The following is a 22,270-nucleotide window of genomic DNA, read 5'->3' on the forward strand; positions in this document are numbered from 1 at the left end:
CGTCGGCGCCGCTGACATTGGGCGTTGACAAAAGCACCATTGTCCACGACGCTGCTGCCGTAGATCCGTTGAATGCTTGGTACGAGATGACGCATACGATGGTCATGTACCAACGTCTTTACTCTTGTTGCATACCTCGGACCAACGGCTTTTGCCTCGGGGACTGGTAGCTTGCGTGAGGTATGGAGCGCGAGGTTCTGATCTTGGGAGAAATTCGGTGGTTAATGCGGAGCAGAAGGTCATGAGTAGATGGAGACTCATAAGAATGGATGTCGGGTATAACAGCCGGGTGTTGAACGACGCTGGTGCACCCGACTGTACTCACCCGATAGCAGGCCCTGATGTTGGATCTGCATAAGCACGAGGAGATATTTACTAATCATGTATTCGAATGCTGGAACGGGTGCTAGGCCAAATGGCATCCTCAGAAACTTACCACTTTAGTATAGGAGATCTATAACAGACACCGTTAAACCCTCAGTTGAAGCCATCTCGGTCCAGACATCCCTCAACTTGCTCAATCTGGCAATCCCCTCGCCAAGACATACGACTTTCCACCTCATCATCACTCCCAATAATCCGTTTCCTCAATGATGGCTTTGCCAAGTGTTACCGCAACCTTCCTTTCCTTTCCTAGCCTCAACAACTAAGCGAGCATATCTAAGCGTTATGAGGTCTTCATCATCTACGCAAACACCAAATCGCCAACCCAACTGACTTTACATAACATACCAGCAACGTCCATCACCAACAACAGGCTCGACTCTTGTGGTCTCACTACCCAGTTATTTTAGCTTTGTGGTTGTTCAGATTCCCGTCTAGCCCCTGCATACGGAATGCGCCACGTCCCGTCCGCTAAGAGATTCCGGATCGCTTATGAAAACGGAAGGCAAACTTTGTTTTTCTCGCGAAAGAGCGAGGATAGTATTTAGAGAGGGTGTCATCACATTCGTGGGCTGATGCATTTGCTGGTTTGTTTCTTCCTATGTCTCACATATAGCGTCACTCGTACGTGAGTACAGTATCAAGCAACTCTTTTACGACGAGGGTTTCACACAAGATCTGGACACAATAACACCGCAACCATGGCGATAGGACCGTCAACCCTTCTGGTCAGTATCATAATTACAATCTCAGGCGTCATCTAACAGGTACAGATCACAGAATGGACACTCATAGCCTTATCGACAATCGTCATCATCGCACGAATCTACCTCCGCCTCATCATCCAAAAACGAAGGATCATGGACAGCGACATATGGATGATTCTAGCATGGGCAGCTGGTATTACCGTGGCGTCCTTCTGCGTCACGTATGTACACATGGGCGTCATGGAGCCATGGGTCGACAGCTCTCTGAAGGACTGGGAGGGAACTCACGAGGATAAAGAGTTCGTCCTCAAGGTATGGCATTATTACTGAGCTTTAGGAGATGGACTGACAGATTGTAGTTGCTTTGGATCTGTGCTCTGCCATTCTTCACGGCGTTTTATCTCTGCAAAGCTGCTCTGCTTGCTGTCTACCGCCAGGTCATTCCTGTTCATATGCACAAGAGGAGAATGTTTCTGTGGGCGACTGCTCTCTATGTTGCGCTTTCGTATATCGTCACGATGGTTCTTCCATTTTGCGTCTGCATTCCGGTCACTCGACTTTGGTAAGTCACCGTCACCAGTGAAATGAGCAAGTTGCTAACTTGGATAGGTCGTTGGACCCTGAGAACAAATGTCCCCGTAATGCTGCGATAACGTTCTTGAAGACTTCTTGGGCTTTGCATTTCGCTGGCGACGTATTCAGTAAGAGCTTCCTTCTGTTCGTAAGGCCAATACTAACTATCGCAGTCTTCATTCTTCCTTGGCTCATCGTCCCCGATCTGATGATCAAAGGTTGGCTGCGAGTTGGTGTTTACTTGACCTTCCTTCTTGGCATCATCAACATGGTCATCAGTATCATTCGCTTCCACGAACTATTCATCGACGGTGCACACCGCAAGGTCTCAATCGTCGAAGCCCGTAAGTATCCACCCAAACTCACTCAATAATACACTAACATAACGGTAGACTTCTGGAATACCTTGGATCTCTATCTCGGCCTGGTCATCGCCTGTCTCCCTTCACTACGCCCATACTTCAACCTCGCCGCCAACTCACGCGCATTCAACAGCATGCGAGGAAAGGGAACAAGCCAAAGCAGTCGCTACACTACCGACTCTATCCAGAAACCCGAAACAGCGAGACTCACGCAGGATCAATCGGGTATCTCGCCGCCCAGTCGACCTATTAGACGTTTATCACATTCATCGCGAGACTTTGACTTGGAGTCTTGTGCTGGTTCGTCAGATTCACATGAGGATGCTAAGAATAAGGCCTTTGAGATTGAATTGGCTCGGGTTCGTACTCGTGCGAGAGAGTCATCTGATGAGTAAATACGAATATGGTGGGTAGTATTAGAGCGACTTGCAAGGGAAATGTCTATTACAAAGTATTGCACGTAGGACTGACACTTTCATTCATTTTGGGATGGTCTGTTATAACTCTTACCCTGAGAAGTTAATAAAAGTCACTGTTTCAACTTCACAAAATGCTAGAGCATTGCATATCATACAGGCATTGAGACAATTCCGGTCATGAAGCCACTGAAGTTTATTTCTTAAGAAAACACAATTCTTCAAAGTACAGTCGATTGCATTGGTATGCTGTGGCGCTAGCTATTGAAGATCCAGTACCCAATCGAGGCTAGAGTCAAACGCAATCTAGACCTAGACCCGGGGATTGAGCTATCCTCCCACCACCACGAGAGCCTGTGACAGGAATGAAGATCAGGTGCTGGTTGAACTTGCAGCAACTTGCTTGTGTTTGATCCTTGGGTATTCTTCGACCAGTCCCCATAATCGTCGAGCCCCCCTGAGACTTCTCTTTCTCAATGTACAGCGCCGGCATCTTTCTCCAAAAAAAACTTGAAACCAATTGCGGAAAAACATGCATAAGATAGAGCTTATTCATCGATGTCGTCTAGATGCTTGCTTTTAGCTGAAGCTCTGCCTCTCCATGGTTTGCCTCGTTGCCCTCGTTGTGAACGGTCATACGTTCTACCATTCCATTACCCTCAGTAAATCAGTGTGAGCCTTCTTAATCCCACGTATAGACCCTGGGTGTAGTACTCTCATGAAATTAATATAGGCCTCCTCAATTTTACGTTCCCTGTTGACTCGTATCCGTCTCATTCTGTCTTTAATAATAGGAGGTCGTGGTGGAAAGATCCGGGCTGTAAGGGAGTTCCTACTCTGATTAGAGTGTTCATCTTTGGAATCTTCCGAGGCCTTGTTTGGTTGCACCTCTGACTTCTGTTTGTCCTCCTTGTCCCTCCTTTACTGCAATGCGGAAGAACTTGGCTTGTTGTCGTTGAGCCCAGAACCCTTGTTCTTCAGAGTTTCTTTCTCTTTACTGGGCTTTTCATCAAAAGCCTTTCTCGTTTTATCCTCAAACCAGTGTTTAGGCTTATCTCTGTGTGGTTCGTTGGGCAACTTCTCCTCCTTTTCCTTCTTTGTTTCCTGCTTGGAATATATCGAGTCCTTTTGCACTCCCGCTGCTGGTTTGTGAAGGAGCCTAAACGAGGGCGAGGAGCCAGCCCACTTTCCGTTTAGACCACGCAGCCTTCCCACCTTCACCATTTCCTTCCATCTCTCCTCCTCCTGTTTCGCCTTCTTTTTCGCCTTATCCTTCTTAACCTTCTTGATTATTAGCTGAATCCACCATGGCAATACTTCCACGCATCTTTTCCCAATCTTTCGCTTTGCCTCAACTCCTTTCTCTCCAGCTAAAGCAAGTTCGTTCCTATAATGTTTGGCTTGGTCGTGTTTGTCGGTTGGGAGAGCCCACCATGGTTTTTCGTCCTTGGGTTTGTAGCCCTCGTCCTTCTCAAGTTTGTCGAGTTGAGCTTTATAGTCCTTCTGCTTCCTGGCCTCATCAAAGACATTATACTTTGGCTCTTTGACTCTACCCGGCTTGGACTTCTGGAGCTTTTCCTCCTCCTCCATCGTCTGTTTATATCTCATGAACAACTCTTTCAACCTCTTCTTTTTTTCTCGAGTCAATAGTGTATAGGTCTGCGCAAGCTTTTCCATTTCGTCCACTTCTTCGTCGGTGAGTTTAACGGCCCTGTCGCTTCTTTTCGGATCCTTGTGGTTGTGGGTTGTGCCCGTGGTCTTGCCATGCTTTGCAGAAGCCGAGCTCGGATATTTCTTGGTCGATTTTTCATGCTCATCCGCATCAGATTTATGCTTTGGTCCGTCCTTGTCATCGAGCTTCACCGTGATCTCCTGGAAGGTGTATTTATTATTGCCGTGATGCATGTGATTGTGCTGATGTTCCTCTTTGGGCTTCCACTTAAGGCATGGTGTTCTATGGACGACGACATTGCCTGACTCTGCTGGCTTGTCTTTGCTCATAGGATGAGCTACAACGTTGATGGCTCCCAATAGGAAGATGAGGAGGAAACGGGAAAGGCATGGAGTAGCCATGTTGGAAGATGAGATGGAGAGAGAATGGGGAATATGTAAGGGTAGGGTGCCGCCTATGAATTGGAAGCAGGGTGTCGTGTGGTGTTTCGAAAATTGTCTGAACGAGGGAAGTGTTGAATTTATAGACAAATGTTCATGGTAGAAACATACGGATTATTGCGCATTCGCAACGTGGCTTATGGGCTGCTCAATTGCACTGCCTACTCAAAATATTGAGATGTTTTGTTTAGAGCGCTGAAACTGACGGCAGAAAACGTTAACTCCACACTTGGACTAAGCTCTGTCTGCCGGGATAAGCTCCAGCCACAAGTCTCAACTGCAAATAACATATCTAGATAACGGTTGACATCACCACCCAGGTAATATCTCTCGGTGCACTCTCTAACCCGTGCAGTCCAAAACCATTGATAGAAGCAGTACTGATGTACTCGACGGAAGTATCCCTCCGTTGACATAACTCTAATCTCAATTCAACAGATGGTTTCAACCTTGCAGACGAGACCACGACACTGAGGTCAGATGTGATAAAATATTGTTTGTTGGGCTCGAAACAAAGTAGGACTTGAAGCTCAGTGGTGAAGAACATGTCTATTAATTCAGTTCAATGCATTGCCAGTCCTGCCACCCTGATGATATGTCTCCCATTGCGCGCAGTAGCCTTTTCTTGATGCATTTTCCATGGCCTTGGATGATCTCGTTTCACTCACTGTCGCTTGTCTCGGTCGTACCCTCGCCGGAAAATATGCCAATGGCCATCGGTCACTTTAAAGATGCCGACACAAAACTCGCCGACCTATCGGAGACTTCGCATCAGGTAAACAATCCGCAAAGTCTCCTTGCCAAACAGATATATAACTCCATTACGAGCCAACTATATTGCCACAACTCATTCAATCACCAAGAACATCGGTCAATTACACTCACAATGTCAACCCCTCTCGAACTCTTCTCCCTCTCATGGGGCATGTATCCCCGCCGCGTCCTCATCTATCTCGCCGAGAAACAACTCGTCGCATCACCACTCATCAAAGTCACAGAAGTGACCGTCTCTCCGAATAGCAATAGCTTGACCGCGCCCGGGAAGCCCCAAGGCACAGCGCCGATATTGCGTCTTCCGGATGGACAGTTTATCAAGCAGTCAATCGCGATCCTCGAGTACTTTGAGGATATTTGCGATAATCCACAGCAGCTGTGGCAAGTTGAGCTTGCGAATCATGCTGGTGGCAGTATGCGCGGACGGACTGCGGAGGAGAAAGCACGCGTCAGAGAAGTCCTGGGTCTCGCGGATGAAGTCACCAGTCAATTTGGGTTTGCATGCCACAAGGGGACGGCGTTGTTTGGGATGCTTGAGGAGACGCATCCAGTCACTGCGAAACTTGCTCTTGAGTACTGCGCCAAAAATCTAAAATTGCTGGAGAAGTACTATGAGAGCGATACTCGCTTCGATGGAGGAGATGGACAGGTCACCATCGCTGATTGTGTTTTGTACTCGACTCTCCACTTTGCCAAAGACCTCTACTCCCTTGATCTCCTGGCAGATCCTGACTTGGTTAGTCTTCGGGCATTTTACAATTGGTTCAATAGCAGAGAGAGCGTGCAGGTTCCGGATAACCATTTCCCAGCTCAGATCAAGGAATTGGCGTGTCAATGGCTTCCTGTGGAGTAACTTTAAGTGGCGACAACAACAATCTCTCTCCATGCTCACAAATTCAACGACTTCAGATAAAGATCATAGACTTATTTTTATGCATAGAATCATGGATAAACATCAGCTCATAAACTCTGCCGATCATCGTCTCGGGCCGTTCGTAGCGCCGCGTCTCGGCTGCACTGTTTCACGGCTGTTCCCCCTCCCAATATTGCGGGGGTGGCGCATAAATATTCGCGGATGTTTTGCCTATCAAGTTCATGATTGATGTCATGTGAAACCAATCTCGTCATTGACAAATTGAGACATTTCTCTGTAATCACACGATCACCAAACAGCATCACTCAAAATGGGCTCCGCGAATGGAAACGAGGCAATCAAGCCCCTGATGCTAATTGACGGCCAAGTACAAGCCAACTCCCCCGCTCGTGAATCGAAGAACTGACGGTCTCAGCTTGTCGGCGCTTCTGACGGCAACACTTTTCCCCTCTTCAATCCAGCGACAGGCGATAAAGTCGCAGATGGTAAACATACACAACAAACCCCGCTCTGATTCTCTGCTAAAACTGTCTTGCGCAAGTCCCCGAAGCCACAAAAGACGATGTCAACAACGCCGTCGCAGCTGCACAGCGCGCGTTTCCTGCATGGTCTGCTTTAGATCCCGCCAAGCGCGGCGGCTACATGAAGAAACTCGCTGGTCTGATCAGACAACATAATGACGAACTGGCGTTGCTCGAGGCAAAGTCAATGGGTCGTCCGCTCCCGGAATTCTTTGAGGGATACGCCGCTGCGGGGAGTTACGATTACTACGCTGAAGCTTGGCCTCACATCCAAGGCCAGGCGAGTCTCAATACGCCAGGATATGTCACCATGACTCTACGTCAACCATTTGGCGTCGTCGGTGCTATTATTCCCTGGAACGCTGCTCTCCTCTTCTTCGCGGGGAAGACTGCGCCCGCGCTCATCACCGGAAACACAGTCGTGCTCAAATCAAGCGAGAAAGCGCCGCTCGGCGCAGCCAAGTTCGCAGAATTAATCCACAAGGCGGGGTTTCCTCCTGGAGTCTTCAACGTCATCTCAGGCCACGGCAACCCCTCTGGAGCAGCCCTGTCATCACACATGGATGTACGCGCAATCTCATTCACTGGCTCGTGCCGTACAGGACGGGCGATTCAGGAAGCAGCTGCCAAATCCAACCTGAAGAAAGTCATTCTTGAACTCGGTGGAAAATCGCCGGTTATTATCTTCGATGACGCGGATATTGAACAGGCTGCCAAGGACACTATGCACAGCATCCAGTGGAATAGTGGACAGGTCTGCATGGCGAATTCTCGCGTTTACGTGCAGGATACCATCGCTGAGAAGTTCATTGAAGCTAGCAAGAAGGTACTTGCTGCTGCGAAGCCAGGTGATCCAACGCAAAAGGGTGTTGATCATGGCCCACAAGCGGACAGGACTCAGTACGAGACTGTTTTGTCTTATATAGATGAGGGTAAAAATTCAGGAAAGCTTGTTCAAGGTGGCAAGGGGAGTTATGACAAGACAGGAGGATTCTTCATCGAACCGACGATCTTTTTGGACACGGCTGAAAATGCCAAGATCATGAAGGAGGAAATATTCGGGCCCGTGGTGAATATCAATGTCATCAAAACAGAGGAGGAGGCTGTTCAGAAGGCCAATGATACAGAGTATGGCCTGTATGCTGCGGTCTACACCAAGAATATTGATCGGGCTATGAGGGTCACTCAACAGCTGAACTCGGGCTATGTCGGTATCAACTGCACCAGTCCCACGACTGCAAGAGATCTTCCATTTGGCGGATACAAGTCTTCGGGTCAGGGTAGGGAGGGATGGCTTTACAGTATGGATAACTTCTTGGAGGTCAAGAGTGTTATGATGAAGGTGGACGCGGGGATTTCCAAATTGTAACCGAGACGATGCAAGAATTCAGTTCGATACATTCTCCAGTTACTATCAGGCTCAGGCAAAACTACATAACACTAAACTTTACTTTTGCTTCCACAGCCTGACACTTGCTACTCTAGGTTGAGCTGCTACCCAGAAACCACCTTCGAGCAGCAGCGCCTAACGGCAACATTCGTACGACAACCATCTTCTAGTCAGTAACAATCCGGGCAAACATTGCAGACTTATCATACCGTAGTTGAACACAAATCCTTCTCGTCGTTGGGTTCATGGCGTTGAACATCATAGGCTCTAGTGCCATAGGGACAATCCACATTGCCATAGCCTTCAGCGCAGTCAAGGAAAAGTTCATGCCAGTGCGAAGGGGCACCGACTTCGTATGTCTTCGCCTTTGGTCCACAATATCCCGCGTGAGCGGAAGTGGCGAGGAGGACCATTGGGAGGAAGGTGTAACAAGTGAACTTCATTCTAAAAGAAGGCAGACTAGAGTCGAGTCAAGATGAGATACACTGCAATGAGGTGGGACATTAGTCGCTTTAAATATATCGATTTCGAATTACTAGATAGACTATATGTATAGAGTATAAAAGCTAAATATGGGCAATATATTAGCATCCCTTGTAATACGAGCAGGAAGGTTTGTAGATGTCAAAAACTCTACCAATAAATTGCCTCTATATGAAATTGAGTTTTCACTATCGTTACAACTACTTAGCTTAGCCACGATGGGCCGATCGCTTGCAGGCCTCGGATCCAGAGACGGCGGATTTTTCCCAAGATTGATAATTAAAGCTCTTGACATATATCAGGCCAACATACTGAAAACCCCAATTACCTTCAGGTTTTGCAAAGCAATGTGCTAAGCCAAGTTAATTCAGTCTTTACCCCTTGCTTGTTACTTCTTGTAGTGGGTTCTTGCTAAGTGACTTATCTATTAAATGAATATGCTGATATCTAAAGATAACTAGCTAGGATCCTTTTCCCAGCTGGGTCGTCATGAATGGGCAGCGTGGAAGCGGATATGCGCACTTCCGTAAATGCGGCATGAATCTCATCTAATAATACCAAAACCTCTGTAGACCTATTCCTTACTACAGGCTCTACACAGTTTCCAGCCTTCTCAGCAGACTCTTCTATTCCATCCAAAATGGCTCCAAGTCCAGCAGAAACTCAAAGTCCACGTTGATGAAGCTCTTCCAGAGATCAATCTCCCTAAGCCACGGCTTCGTCTGCATGGCAAACGTAACAGCCGTACAAAACCTCAACAAATCATCCTCATCAACTCCCATAACCAAAATCAAATCCCCCCTATGCACAACCCTATCCCTAAACTTATCCTTCAGCACATCTAGTCTCTTCCCCGTAGTGTGATGCGCACTGAATTCACTACCCGGCATATCCTTGGGCACAAACTTCCACTCCCACGATCGGCCGCGACTATCGAGGAAACTTGTGTTTCTACGGTTGAACATGCCTACCATGAAGGGGTAGTAGTGCGGTGCGGACCAGAGACGGAGGAGGGCGAAGCGAGCGGTGGGGTGCCTTTGGGAGAATGTGCGTGCGGTGGGGACGACTTCTGGCCATTTGGAGGGGTCGACGAAGGTTGGGGGATATGTCATGGGGAAGTTGCCGTATTGGTCATGGTAGTTGATGAAGAGGTCGAGTTTGTCGGGGCGATGGGGTTCTTTGTTGGCTGTTGCCATGCCGAGAACGACTTCGGGGTGGTTTTGCATATACGCTGGGGCTATAACACCAGCTCGATACACTTTGATTTGTTAGTTATGCTTCAAAACTTAGACCAAGGGGGGCTACGAACAGTGGGCGATGATAGGACGGACTGTCAGACTCCATTCCATAGGGTACACATCCCCAAAATACCTCTCCGTCTTATAAAACTCCTTCCACTCCTTCCAAAACTCCTTGTCCCTGAACTTATAGCTCGTTCTCGTCCTCCGATCAGGCCGTACTTTACTTCGTTCCTTGGGATCAAAGACTCCTGACTTTCTAAACTCATCGCACTGGCTTGAGTTGACAAACATAGTAGGTAGCTTTGCAACATCTGAGTTTGGGAAGAACATGGCGATCATGGCGAATGCTTGGACAATGTCTTGCACGATGAAGCTATGCGGCCAAGGGTACTGCGGATCTTGAGCGTAGTCGTCGTAATCGCCGCGAAGATCAAGCCATTCGAGAATCTCGGCTATGAAGAAGATCCAATCGGTTGAGCCGACGTGAGGGGTTTTAAGCATAGCGCGGAGTGTTTCTTGAAGGAGGTTGTATTTGGCGTTGTATCCTGGTTCGAGATCTCCAGCGTGGAAAGACTCCTTGAAACCTGTCCTTGTTAGTTTTGATCAAGTTCAAGGAACACTGAACTTACTAAATGCTCGATCTCGCTCCATCATCTCACGTCAAAGAGGCGGAATTCTGATCTTTCGTCGGCGATGGTGTCCCAGAGGGATTTGATGTTCTCGCCGGGTTTGATCTGCCGGGTGCGCATGGTCTTTTCGTTGCGGTGGAGGCTGCGGAGGAGGGATTCCATGTGGACGTACATGTCACGAGGCGTTCTCATACGCCAGGCATTACGGAGTTCCTAGCAAGAGTCGGTCATAGTGATCATGCTAGGGATTGGGGGACTTACCATGACGACAATGTTGTAGAGGTCCATGTGTGGCTCGCCGGGCACAAAGTCCCAGATAAACACATCATAGTAATCATCGAACCCAAACCGCCACTCTCTCAGAATATCCGTCAACTTCATGAAATCAGGCCCAACCTCTAGAATATTAAACCAATCATTCTTCGACGCCCTCCCAAGCCCTTGTTTCTTTCGATATGTCCAGAGCTGTTCATCATCTGGCGCAGTGATGACTCGCCCAGTCTTGCCATCCCGCACAATGACGAGAAGCTCTCCCCTCCGCATGAGCAAATACTGCAGAAAGCGTCTAGTCACTGGATCATTCCGCTTCATGTTTCCAACGAGAATGTTCCTCGTTTCAACGATATCATGCTGGCGACGACCTTGACTTCTTCCGCCAATTTGATGATGATGACTGTACTTATCTGCGTCAAAGTCTGTGAAGTAAGGGAAGAAACCCAGTTGTTGTAGCTGCTGCATGAAGCGATCTTGACCCCAGGACGTCCAATTCGACGCGGGGAAGTACTGCCATAGCGTGAGAAGGTTGAGATCAGAGAACTCGGACCAGTTTCTGCAAAGTTGGATCGCATGCTTCAAGTCGCAGTCCTTTGCCATGACACTGAATTGGAGCCATCCATCGCGCGACATTGCGTTCTCACTAGCATGATTCCAGATACTCTTCCCACAGATCGTAACCTTTGTCTTTCTCTGGCGCCTCGATTTCTTAGTCTTTTTCTTAAAGAAGCGACGGCGTTCGACTTCTTTAATCACCCGTTCTTTGAACCAATCATCAGTGTGAAGATGATGATATCGCTTATCGCCTTGCAAAAGCTGCTCCATGGTTTCATCGTCATCGTCATCGTCATCGTCGTCTACAATGGGGAGGTCATCGTCTGAATTATCGCCACGAGCGAAATCTGCACATGCATCACGGATGTCTTGGAGGGTTGGCTCGGCGACTTTGAGGCAGAGATCGCGGAGATCAGCTTCTGTGACGGATGTGTCGTCGAGGAATCCTTGGACGGTTGTGGCGCGGAGGGCAGCTGGGAGGAGAGATGCTTGTAGGAGGACGAGACGGCAGAAGAGGAGGAGTTTGATCTCGCGTATGTCTCGGATCAACTCGTCAATTTCGTCGTCTTCCATTGGAGCAGTCTTGTCCCATGTCTCGTGAGGGTTCTCAATGGTACCGACCAACTGCATGCCGGAGACATTATCCAAGTTCTTCTTGACGCCCTGACTCAATCGCTTTCTCATCTCCTCTTCAGTCTCGATGTTCTTCTTATCCGGCTCCTTTAGCTCAGTCTCGGTGCTATGTTTTCCGCTGGCCTGCATGGCGAGGAGCTTCTTTTGTCCAAGGAGATTCTGAAGTTCTTCCAGTGGTGAGCTATTGGCGGCAGCATTGGCCTTTCCTTTATTTTTCTTCTTATTTTTCAGCTTCTTGGTAGGCACGGATGCCTCCTCAGCAGGTGCAGGCTCTTCTGCAGGTTTGCTCGACGATGCATCATCTGGGGCGGGCTTCTCAGCAGTAGCTTCATCGACTTCAACTTCCACCCACAAGAAGTGCTTGATCAGGTCAATGTATCGATGTCTCTGCTCATCCTCCATATCCTCGATAGGATCCCAGGCCTCATCGTCTGCGTCTTCATTCATAACCATGCGCTCTCTATATGCTTCTTCAAGGAAGGCATCTTGAAGTTTTTGCTCCTCCCTCTTCCGCATCAATTCCATTCTCGCTTCCATCTGCTTCATGTGACGCTTGAATAGAGCAGCTTCCTGCTTGAGCTTCTTCTGCTCTTTCTCGCGGTACAATTCTTCATCATCTTGAGCATCGCGTACCCATGAGTACCACTGCTCTTTCTTGTACAGAATGGCCATGAGTCGCTTCCGGGCTCGTCCAAGGGCCAGAAGGACGATGTGACGATGACTGACGAGCTTATCGATATAGGCCTGATGGCCATAGTCATAGCTGATTGAGTAGAAATGAGCATGATGCTTTCTACGAGCTTCGATGACTCGATTTAGGGTGTTCCACTTGACGTGGAGATGATCAATGATCTCCTCCATCTCCTTGCTGTCGTCAACAGAGTCGAAGTCATCGTTGGCAAGGGGAATATGCGTCCCTGCCAGATAATCTGGGGGATTTTCATCGAGAGCATCAAGCTGTGCATTTCGCCTCTTATAACCGATGTACAGGCCGTGAGCTTGTCTGGCATGCAAGAGGCAGAACAGCTCATTTGCGTGAGTGGCCTCTTCCGTGCATCGCTGCTGATCAGAGAATCGCAGTGCCTGTCATAAAGTATGTGAGTTTTATTAATCTATATAAGCTATGAGTCTATGTTCGTACCTGGCACTGCGACACAATCGGAGCCATGGCAATTCAGTTGCTTGCTGATGACGGGCGATTTAGGGTTTGAGACCGTGAATCTCAGGTTGTTGGGTTTCGGCTCCTCAATTGGTGATATTGATAAGATAGATCGATGATAAGATAAGAGCTTCGCTGACTAACACATCTTTCGGCACTTGGCCCATAGTGCGTGTCGTGGGGTATTTCCTCGTGGCGCGTGAATTCGAGACCAAGTCGCGGGGAGACGCGCTCACATACCCTGGACAACTTTGTACAAAATGCAATTATGACTTATCCCTCCTTTATATATTGTCGCATCGATGTCAAGCTTGAATATCAGCATGAGATTATCAAGTATATTCTTATTAGTATGATTTTGGCACTTTAGGCATCTCGTTACGGCTTGTGTCTTATCTCTATCGATTGAACGTTAAGCTTGTCGCATCTTGACGGTAAATGTAATGCTGATACGACGTGAAATCTCTGTAAATTGTAGTATATATCCTCAGAAACTTGAGAAATTTAATAAGAACCTATCTACAGAGGCTACTATCCTTTCTCGCCCTTAAAGTTATAGGCATTAATACACGCCAGGCAAGATTCTGTATTTAACCTTGCTCTTGTACTCATCCCAATCCTTGCCATACTTCTCAATGCAAGCAGCATCATCTCTCCTCTCCCGATGAATAAGCAGGAAACCAAACCAAGCTGAGTAAAAGTACGTAAACAGCATACCCCAAGGCGCAGCGCCGTCGGGAGTTACCAAGCGACCATCCAACATTTTGACGACCTCATTGCCAGCCACAGCACTACCAGCTGGCAGAATAACATACCCCGCGAATTTGGTAGGAAGCGAAAAAGGAAGAGACTGAAGCCAGTCACCAAAGTAGTTGATGTGACGCGCCATTCCCCACCATCCGCCGGTCAAAAGCTTGGTTCCGCGCTTGGTCTGGATGAAGGTCATGTTTGCGAAAGCAGGGTGATTGGGATCTTTGCGGAAGAGAGCCTTCTGGTTGTTGGAAGATCGGAAGATGTACAGTCCGATGGCGAAGACAGTGGCGATGGCGGAAACACCGATAGGTCCCAGATGAACGGGGTAGACGGAGAGGTAGCGGCACTGAGTCGAGTAGAGGAAAGGGACCCAGACCATGTTACCCCAGGTAAGCATGAATCCAAGACCATCTTGTGTAATATCCATCATACCCAGCAATCCAAGCTCTGAGTACTGACCCTCAAGCACATAGTAAGCCTGCACCGTAGCGATGACTAAGATACTATCAGAAACATAGCCGTAGTTGCGATACTGCTGAGCGATGAAAGCGCAGTTGAACAATATCCAGCCTGTAAGAGCAGTGCGCATCTCCAACCAAGACTTGATGTCGATTTCACCGAAGATGGGAAGGGTGACGCGAGGGTTGAGTTCACGACCGATGAAAAAGTCGTAAATAATGCGGCCCGGTGTGTCCACCTCTAGCTAACTCGCGTAGTTCGGGGTTGCCCTTCTTGACGGAGAAACTGCCGACGTAGACGTAGAGTGAGACGATGAATGTTAGGACGGTACTTGTGGTGAGAAGTTGGAGATAGTTGGTGGTCATGAAGGTCCAGACTGGGAATTCAGCGCCGTAGATGTAGGTCCCAATGGCGCAAGCGACCAATTGCACAACGCTTGAAGAAAAGGCTGCAATTTTGTCAATCTCAGTACCAAGCCAGGCGATCAATAGAAAACCTACAATTGAAGCGATATTTCAGCGCCTTGCCCGACTCCCTCAACTTCGTCCCATAAACCTCCTGCGCCGGCAAAACGCGATAAAGCACCAGACTCAAGAAATAATAAGCAAACAGCCACCCTGTGACCTCCCAGCTCATAAACCCCCAGATGCCCTCCTTCGGCCAGGGCGTTTGCTCCTTGAATTTCTGCCACGTCAATGTTTTGGGGTCAAGAAGAGCTGGCGCAGGACACCCTGAAACATCGTTGCAGCCGAAATAGAGAAGTTGCATGAGAATTGGAAGGCCAAACACTATGCCTGTGGCGCCGATGCTGATGGGAGTTAGTAATGAAGGGGATGGGGGGGGATGGTGCTTACGGGCCGCCGAATTCGTATTCTGGTGTTTTTGGGGCCTTCATTTTGAGGGGGGAGGCTGAAGGACAGCCGATGAAATGAGTGGAATAAGTGAGTTCAGTGAGAGTGTTGGTTTGGGGCTTGTGATGAATGAGGGAAAGTGACGATGTTGATGCTTTTATTGATGTAGAAATGTATTCAATTGATATCGACCCATTCTCAAGTCAACGGAAGAGCTCAACCCGGCCCCACAGCGATTAAAAGATACCCGAAACATGTCATCTGTGATTGGATACTGACAATCCTTAGTGGAGTACAATTCCCCTGCTCATACGAATACGGACGCGAAAATCACACAAAAATAATCTGAGCATATCTCACTATAGATTTGCAGTAACAATCTGCTAATATTGTCATCTTCGGAGGCCGAGGAAGCCTTGAACCTCTACACCTCCCCCAAAAACAGTGGATCAACTTCATGCCTTATTTAGATTGCCGAACCCAATCAAAATAATCCATTTGCAATTGACTTTCTACCATGACATTCTCACCCCCACGACTTTTTACAGGGTTTTCTTCCCCAAGATCTCATTAATCTCATCAAGGTGCTCGGAAAAGTTGTCGACCAGGTTATCCCACATCTTGGGCTCGTGCTCGTGCTTCTTGTCGCTGTTCCACGCCCAGTCTGTGATGGTCAGTTGTCGGCAGCTCTCGAACATAAATGCCACTGCGCCCTTGGAGATTTGCATCTGCGGTGGGGGTTGGGCGGATGCTGCTTTGAATTCCTGTACTATGTTAGTATGAGAGTGATGGGAGTGATGAGGGGATGTACTTCGTAGGCTACACCGTGAGGAACCCAGCCGCACTCAAAAGATACACCACCAGGCTGGAATTCATCAGACCGTCCCGCATACTCTCCATAAATAAGCCCCATCAGTTCAGACGCTGCGTTGCGATGATAATACGGTGGACGGTAGGTATGCGACGCGACATCCCAACGGGGCGAAAAGATGAGAAAGTCGGCCAACGGCGCATTCGCATCTCGCGAAGCAGCCGTCAAAACGCAAAAAATGGACGGATCGATATGATCAACAGAGATAGATCCGACATTGACAAACTTGGTCAGATCATACTTGTAAGGCGCGTAGTTCCCATGCCAAGCAACAACATCAAACGGGCAGTGGTTCTGCGTACTCTTGAAAAAGCGCCCACCAAGCTTATACACGATCTCCCACGGATCATCACGCGTAACAGTGTAAGTAGCCTTGGGATACAAAAAGTCCCTCGCGTTAGCAAGACCGTTTGAACCGAGAGGTCCCAGCTCAGGGAGTTCAAAGTGCGAACCCCACACTTCGAGGATATACCCCCGAGTTGGACCCTCAACAGCGACTTTGAAGCGTTGGCCGCGCTGGATGACGCAGATCTCGCCGGGCTGGACGTAGAGATTGCCGAATTCAGTTTGGATGTCGAGATTGCCTTGCTGCGCGATGATGAGAAAGTCGCCGTCGGAGTTTACGAAGGCGCGCTTGTCCATGCTCTTTGTGGCGGAGAAGATGTGTGTTGCTAGACCTTCGCGGAGGGTAGGGTCGCCTGGTGGATGTTAGTGTTGTTGGATGGGGAAGGGTGGAGGGGATGTACCTGAGCCGGCGATTGTGCGGAGGCCAGAGATGAAGTCGGTGCCTTCGGAGATGTCGAAGGGGAGCTTGGGGTGTTAGCCGACGATAGTAGAGTTGGGTTGTTGGTTCACGTACCCACGCTAATTGAGTTGGTGAGATTCTGACTGCAGGGTTAAGAGTCAGAAAGCAGCTCTCTGTTCCTTCAACCTTGGGCATATCCGTCTACCTACGTCAGCGAAGCAATCCCCAATAGGTATCAACACTTACGAATCCTTGGTGAGCAACAGCAGGTCTCGCTCGGTACAACCACGAGTTTTTATTAGCTTGGCGAGAAGCACCAAACGACGTGGTCATCTGTTCAGCGTACAGGCCGAATCTGACACATCGCGGACTATTCTGTCCCTGGGGGATAGTTCCAGGAATAGCCTCTGATTCATGATGGTTGTTGAAGCCAGAGAGGTACGTATAGGGATCATTCTTTCGAGTCGCAAAGGAGGGGATACTTCCATCCTTTTGGGTCTCGGCCCAGTGAAAGATGTTTTGATAATCCTCTGACGGCGCCATGATGAAGAATCTAAATGAGACAATGGGTAGTCAAGAAGCAGAGGCAAAGGAGATCCGGGGCTGGCGGAAACGATTGAGGCAGTGTTTATATAAATCAGTAGATAAGCAGGATAAGGTGCACTTGCCGACCATAAGAGTCAGGCTCACCCCGCTCCTTGGCTACCCCATCGGCGGCAGTTGGCCCAGGGCTTTAGCTACCTTGGCGTTAGGGTCACAACAAGCCAGGAAATAAGTGGGAATTTTGGATCCACGATCTACGTAATCTATGCTTACTATTCGATCAGTCAGACGAACTTTATGGTTGCAAGTGGAGACGTCGGATATAGAAACGTTGAGTTGAGGGTGTTGTCGGAAATATAGCATATTGATACGTCACTTTCATAGGATGATGCTAGTGATAATGTTGGTGTTTTGATGTCAGCTGATGCCAAGCCACGTTTCTTAGTATCAAGTGACTGCTTTAGTCGGAAGCATGCCGCCGATCAAACAATTGTATACTTGACTTGCCTGCAGGATCCAATATCCACGATTGGAATTACGGAATATTAATAAATCGCTTTTATAGCACGGCTTAACAAAAGTCTCTGCTATCAGGAGTCAGATGCCTGTAGGTCCCTCCATACCCCAAGAGGTTATATCTCAAACTCCTCATCATAGTGCCCAGTCAGAAAATCATAATGCGTACTCAACGACATCTCACTCGCCTCCAGGATCCAATACCCAGCACCTGGACTCTCCAAATGATACGGAGGCCTCGGGTAGCTATCAACATAAGGTAACTGTATAACATCTAGCCCACCCTCATACCCATCCTTGTCTCCCTCGGCATTCCCGAGAGTACGCCAAAATTGACTGTAGGTGATCTGTCTGCCTGTCGTCGCGTTTCGCATCTGACCCCACGAGATACGCGAGAACCACTCCATGGGGATAGCGAAAGAGCAGTCTTCTACTGTTCGCGCCAGGATGTCGAATGATGCGATTAGTTCATCTGGATCTGGATCGCCGACGTTCACGCCGCTCCATTCCATTGAGATGTAGAGACGTTTAAGGTTCAGGAAGCGGGGAGAATGCGGGTCGGGAAGAATGAGGTTGGTGACATCCTCGAGGACATTGTCTTTGGTTATGGGGGCTTTGATCTCGAGGGAGGTGATCTTGGTGAGATGGTGGTGGGGTATAAGCGATGGGAGTTCAGCGATTGTTGCTTCATCGGAGATAATGATGGTATTTGTCAAGTATAAAACATCAATCGTCTCTGCGTAGCTGTCCGCAATGTTAGTCGGTGCTCATTTGTAGATAGAGAATGCTGACGTACTTTTGCCGACAGGACTGCAGCCAGCCCATTATCCCGATATTTTCGGGTCGTGGCTTTGGGACATTGATCGGATCACAGCAGCGGTCAATCCACGGACCCGGATTGAGGCCACCGCGCGTCATGGGTCCCAGCTCTGGGTCATACTTCCGAGCGCAGATACAGCCATTCCAAGACCAGAGCTTTCTCCGTAGGCCTGGAGCATCATCATCATCCGGATCACCTAGTTCATAAGCTTCAAGATCATCTGCATCTTCTGGGGTACGACGAGCAGCATCAAAAGCAAGATGCATATGAAGACGCCTATCTCCAAATGCCAGCCGAAGGATATCGCGTCTTAGATTAGCAGGGATTTTGAACCAGAGCGATTGCTGAAACGCTGCAGCTGGTCGCTGCAGACGCTTATCATCATTTTCATCGCTGAAGCCCGGCGGTGTAAGTGCACGAGATCGTGGTGATGGTAGCTTTGGGATTAAATGTTTCCAGTGTTTCCAGTCGTTATTGTATTCTCCCCAATCTGGCGAGATGAGTGGACCTGATGCTGCTTAATTATTAGTGTATGTTGGACTAGAAGTGAAGGGGAGAATACAATGTGAGACTGGTGAGTTGCCTCCACTGAAGGAAAAGTCTGGCGAGGGAAAATCTACGGGGGGTGGTTTTGGGCTTGAGGGCGCCATGTTGGAGTGAGATGTTGAGAATGAGTGAGTGAGAGAAGTCGGCGGATGAGATTAATTAGTCTGTGGTCACGTGAGGGGCAGGTTTCTTCCAGATCCCATGATACTAAGAAGTAGTATCCGCTCGGCTCGTGCAATGAGAGGAATTTATTAATTTCCGCAAGATCAACTTATACTATTATCTATGTTTTCTGTTGACAATCCCATCTACTCAAGGTGAGGTATGTAGCTCAGTTGCATGACCAAAGGCTAGCGCAACGCGATGGGGTCGATGTTTACCCTCACTGCGATGCACTACAAGTCGCGCAACAGATTCTACAAAAATACATTCAAAAAATGATAGCTGCTCCAAAGTTGCGTCCTAAATTGCATCGCTCTTTACGCCATATTATATTCTATACAACTTATCTCAACAACTAGCAATACCTAAGGGTTCAACCCCAACTTGTTCCTGAGACGGGTAAAGTCTTGAGCATCACCATTCTTGGACCAATCAAATTGATCTAGGTACCTAAGAATCTCCATTAGAAATGATATCGACTCCCACATCGGGTGATTGACTTACATCATGAAGGAAAATACTGCCAACGAGTCAGCGTTCTTGGTGGCCAGCTTAGGACCAGAATAAGGGCTTGTGTTGCCATTCTTGTCTTTATAAGTGCGCGCCAAGTTCATAATCCAACGGAGGCCATCTAAAATAATTAGCCTGTTTCCCTCAATTTCCGTTGCTGAACTTACACGCCCCCTGCTTTCTTTGACCCTTCTGGTTGAGTTCTTGCTGAGAAGGTGGACGGGTGTAGTATTCGGCCTGGTTGTTCTTGTCCTTGTACCTCAAGTAGCCCTTCTCGTTAACAGCGACCTGGTCCTTTATGACTGCATCATGTTAGACCGGGTAGACCACGGAGCGCGATGAGAACTCACTGTGCTTCAAGTTGGAGTCAACACCACCGAACCAGTGCATGAGCTCGTGGTAAAGCTGCGTGGGGTTGGACACCCAGTTCGTCATGATATGATCACCCAGCGCAGCAGAAGTCTTGTACTGTCTCGGCGTGATACGCGCTTTTCCAGCGTCAGACGTCATCTTGGGACAGATGATCACAATATCATCGCTCGACGAGATCACAGCCTCTCGGTTGCCGATGCAGTGTCCGACGGAAGCTGCCTTGGTCTGTCTAAAGTCCCAACGTTGGCGTAATAAAAGGCACCTGCGATTGTGCCGCCACCCTGGATGTAGCGGCTCACGGCTGGTTGGTCTCTGACCTTGCCTACACCAGGCTCAGGCTCGTCATCAACGTCGTACCATTGGAAGACATCGTCGCCGCAGACCATCAAGGGCTTAGCGTTGGGCTTCTGGGATAGGATTGGGCTGAAGCCTTTGGCGGGGTTATTCTGAGATGAGGGAAGAGTGTTGGCCGTCTTAGCAAAGATGTCTTTTCACAGTCAGCAAAGCCAGATTGTCAAGAGCCTCAAGAGGAGTTCAACATACCTCTCAAATCCTCAATGTACTTTTGAGTCTCAGCATCGTGGCCCTTGTAGTTAGGCATAAGACCAAAGATGCTATTAGCAGCCGATGAAATACGCGCCCACTTCACTGCCCCGTCGGGATCAGAGTTTCGGTCCGGCATTTTTGCAAGAAGAAACTCGAGACTGGTTCTGGCAGCATCAGCGAGATCAATCGACTGCGTCAGAGCGTCCTTGATGTCGTTCTCGAAGCCATTGCAGCTAGGGTCAATTTCCCAAGGATCCAGCGATGCCTCCACTGCAAAGGCAGAGCTGGAAAGACCAGCGGCCAGCAGAAAGCTGGATAAACGCATGGTAAACAGAAGTATTAAAGTATTGTAAAGAGTGACTGTTTCAACGAGTGACTGCGTCTGGGAAGAGCGCGAAAAGGAGCGAATGACTGGAAGACGGACAAGCAGTACGAATGGACTCGATAATGTATGTATGTATTACATTTTAACGAAATGGCAGAGAGTGTCACATCCTTGAATGCTTATGCCCATGAAGCCCCTGCAGTAAATTGGCATAAGCCGAGCCTCCACTATCCCAGATGACACCCCCACAAATCAGCCCTGGGGGTTTCATCTTTTGATCCTACGCTGATTGACGAGTCTGAGAGGCGTCACTAAATACGAACAGACCATTGGGTATCGGCCCGGCCGGGCAATACATTGATGCTCCGTGATTTGATATGAAACTCCATAATAACTGATGATAAAAGATAATCAGTGGACAGAGAATATGACTCTCCACATGCCGTTGCCGTTGTGAATTTCGCCTATTGCCGATCTTTGGGCTGTGCCTCACAAGGCAATTGTCGGTAGATAATCTCGCATTCAGATATGGGAGATGTGTGCAGAGGCGTTAGGTGACGCCACCGTGAGCGAAGGATTTACAGTTATCTAATGCTGTCTTGATAGTACAAATGACAGCATCTGGCTGCGACCATGGAAACAGTCTAAAGAATTACGTATCATGGGACTGGTAGAGGCTTCTATCCATCCGTCTCCATCAATACGAATTAATTGGCCAATATTCATTGACTGGGTAGCAAGATAAACAGAGGATTTGGTCCTCCGATGGATCAACATGAGCGCTCCACCTAAACACCTCCATGACAGCGAAGCCGTACAACACCCAATAAGCATAACGTAGCTCCGAGATAAAATTCTTGATGCAACATTAATGTCAAAGATCAGCCTTGCCTTACCAGGTTCAAGATCCAACTCAATTTCACCGAGTCCTTCCCGTTACATTCTCATCAATGCACGGCCCCAAATCCCCCAACAAGGCTGAGCATCAGCAGCTCCACAACGTTTCACGTAAGTTAATGAAGCTGACTTGTTTCAAGGATCGATAGATTAATCTCCACTACCAGCCGTGACGAGTATATCCTCACAGTATGTTCATCTCATGAAAAGCCCTCCCCTCTGTCACTGTATCTTGCGATTCTCTACGGACATTCTTCCATTCCTGTTG

At 48.4% G+C, this 22,270-nt stretch overlaps 11 protein-coding genes across 12 annotated transcripts; 3 read left to right on the plus strand and 8 right to left on the minus strand.

Moving 5' to 3' along the window:
* Positions 1–1,085: 1,085 nt before the first annotated feature.
* FVEG_09408 (hypothetical protein) lies at positions 1,086–2,421 on the plus strand (the record flags this gene model as incomplete). Its single annotated transcript, XM_018898394.1, has 6 exons — positions 1,086–1,112; positions 1,158–1,403; positions 1,451–1,653; positions 1,701–1,792; positions 1,838–2,008; positions 2,057–2,421. 6 exons carry the CDS (start codon positions 1,086–1,088, stop codon positions 2,419–2,421), a joined length of 1,104 nt encoding a protein of 367 aa, XP_018756268.1.
* Positions 2,422–3,363: 942 nt separating this feature from the next.
* Positions 3,364–4,515, minus strand: FVEG_09409 (hypothetical protein; the record flags this gene model as incomplete). Its single annotated transcript, XM_018898395.1, has 1 exon — positions 3,364–4,515. One exon carries the CDS (start codon positions 4,513–4,515, stop codon positions 3,364–3,366), a length of 1,152 nt encoding a protein of 383 aa, XP_018756269.1.
* A 925-nt stretch (positions 4,516–5,440) lies between these two features.
* On the plus strand, positions 5,441–6,181 carry FVEG_09410 (hypothetical protein; the record flags this gene model as incomplete). The annotated part of the gene is made up of 1 exon (XM_018898396.1): positions 5,441–6,181. The coding sequence occupies one exon, from the start codon at positions 5,441–5,443 to the stop codon at positions 6,179–6,181; it is 741 nt and encodes a 246-aa protein (XP_018756270.1).
* A 255-nt stretch (positions 6,182–6,436) lies between these two features.
* On the plus strand, positions 6,437–8,226 carry FVEG_09411 (hypothetical protein). Its single transcript, XM_018898397.1, has 3 exons — positions 6,437–6,569; positions 6,618–6,687; positions 6,744–8,226. The coding sequence occupies exons 1-3, from the start codon at positions 6,513–6,515 to the stop codon at positions 8,090–8,092; spliced, it is 1,476 nt and encodes a 491-aa protein (XP_018756271.1). The 5' UTR covers positions 6,437–6,512; the 3' UTR covers positions 8,093–8,226.
* Positions 8,227–8,316: 90 nt separating this feature from the next.
* On the minus strand, positions 8,317–8,526 carry FVEG_16576 (hypothetical protein; the record flags this gene model as incomplete). Its single annotated transcript, XM_018905823.1, has 1 exon — positions 8,317–8,526. One exon carries the CDS (start codon positions 8,524–8,526, stop codon positions 8,317–8,319), a length of 210 nt encoding a protein of 69 aa, XP_018756272.1.
* A 696-nt stretch (positions 8,527–9,222) lies between these two features.
* On the minus strand, positions 9,223–13,095 carry FVEG_09412 (hypothetical protein; the record flags this gene model as incomplete). Its single annotated transcript, XM_018898398.1, has 5 exons — positions 9,223–9,854; positions 9,906–10,413; positions 10,497–10,679; positions 10,728–13,010; positions 13,069–13,095. 5 exons carry the CDS (start codon positions 13,093–13,095, stop codon positions 9,223–9,225), a joined length of 3,633 nt encoding a protein of 1,210 aa, XP_018756273.1.
* A 433-nt stretch (positions 13,096–13,528) lies between these two features.
* Positions 13,529–15,320, minus strand: FVEG_09413 (delta14-sterol reductase). 2 transcript variants are annotated; one of them, XM_018898400.1, is made up of 3 exons: positions 15,153–15,320; positions 14,799–15,106; positions 13,529–14,746 (listed from the first exon to the last, which is right to left on the minus strand). In XM_018898400.1, the coding sequence occupies exon 3, from the start codon at positions 14,426–14,428 to the stop codon at positions 13,649–13,651; it is 780 nt and encodes a 259-aa protein (XP_018756275.1). In that variant the 5' UTR covers positions 14,429–14,746; positions 14,799–15,106; positions 15,153–15,320; the 3' UTR covers positions 13,529–13,648. The 2 variants fall into 2 exon arrangements, with proteins under 2 accessions (XP_018756275.1, XP_018756274.1); XM_018898399.1 differs by having other exon boundaries at positions 13,529–15,106.
* A 75-nt stretch (positions 15,321–15,395) lies between these two features.
* Positions 15,396–17,435, minus strand: FVEG_09414 (homogentisate 1,2-dioxygenase). Its single transcript, XM_018898401.1, has 5 exons — positions 17,012–17,435; positions 16,880–16,966; positions 16,767–16,830; positions 15,961–16,718; positions 15,396–15,913 (listed from the first exon to the last, which is right to left on the minus strand). The coding sequence occupies exons 1-5, from the start codon at positions 17,306–17,308 to the stop codon at positions 15,692–15,694; spliced, it is 1,428 nt and encodes a 475-aa protein (XP_018756276.1). The 5' UTR covers positions 17,309–17,435; the 3' UTR covers positions 15,396–15,691.
* A 351-nt stretch (positions 17,436–17,786) lies between these two features.
* On the minus strand, positions 17,787–19,294 carry FVEG_16577 (hypothetical protein; the record flags this gene model as incomplete). The annotated part of the gene is made up of 3 exons (XM_018905824.1): positions 17,787–18,568; positions 18,621–19,158; positions 19,207–19,294. 3 exons carry the CDS (start codon positions 19,292–19,294, stop codon positions 17,941–17,943), a joined length of 1,254 nt encoding a protein of 417 aa, XP_018756277.1. The 3' UTR covers positions 17,787–17,940.
* A 423-nt stretch (positions 19,295–19,717) lies between these two features.
* FVEG_16578 (hypothetical protein) lies at positions 19,718–20,372 on the minus strand (the record flags this gene model as incomplete). Its single annotated transcript, XM_018905825.1, has 4 exons — positions 19,718–19,802; positions 19,857–19,983; positions 20,030–20,164; positions 20,213–20,372. 4 exons carry the CDS (start codon positions 20,370–20,372, stop codon positions 19,718–19,720), a joined length of 507 nt encoding a protein of 168 aa, XP_018756278.1.
* Positions 20,373–20,410: 38 nt separating this feature from the next.
* FVEG_16579 (hypothetical protein) lies at positions 20,411–21,105 on the minus strand (the record flags this gene model as incomplete). The annotated part of the gene is made up of 2 exons (XM_018905826.1): positions 20,411–20,721; positions 20,778–21,105. The coding sequence occupies 2 exons, from the start codon at positions 21,103–21,105 to the stop codon at positions 20,411–20,413; spliced, it is 639 nt and encodes a 212-aa protein (XP_018756279.1).
* Between the last annotated feature and the right edge of the window lie 1,165 nt (positions 21,106–22,270).

Source organism: Fusarium verticillioides, chromosome 5 (genome assembly GCF_000149555.1).
Source record: "Fusarium verticillioides 7600 chromosome 5, whole genome shotgun sequence".
NCBI lineage: Eukaryota > Fungi > Ascomycota > Sordariomycetes > Hypocreales > Nectriaceae > Fusarium > Fusarium verticillioides.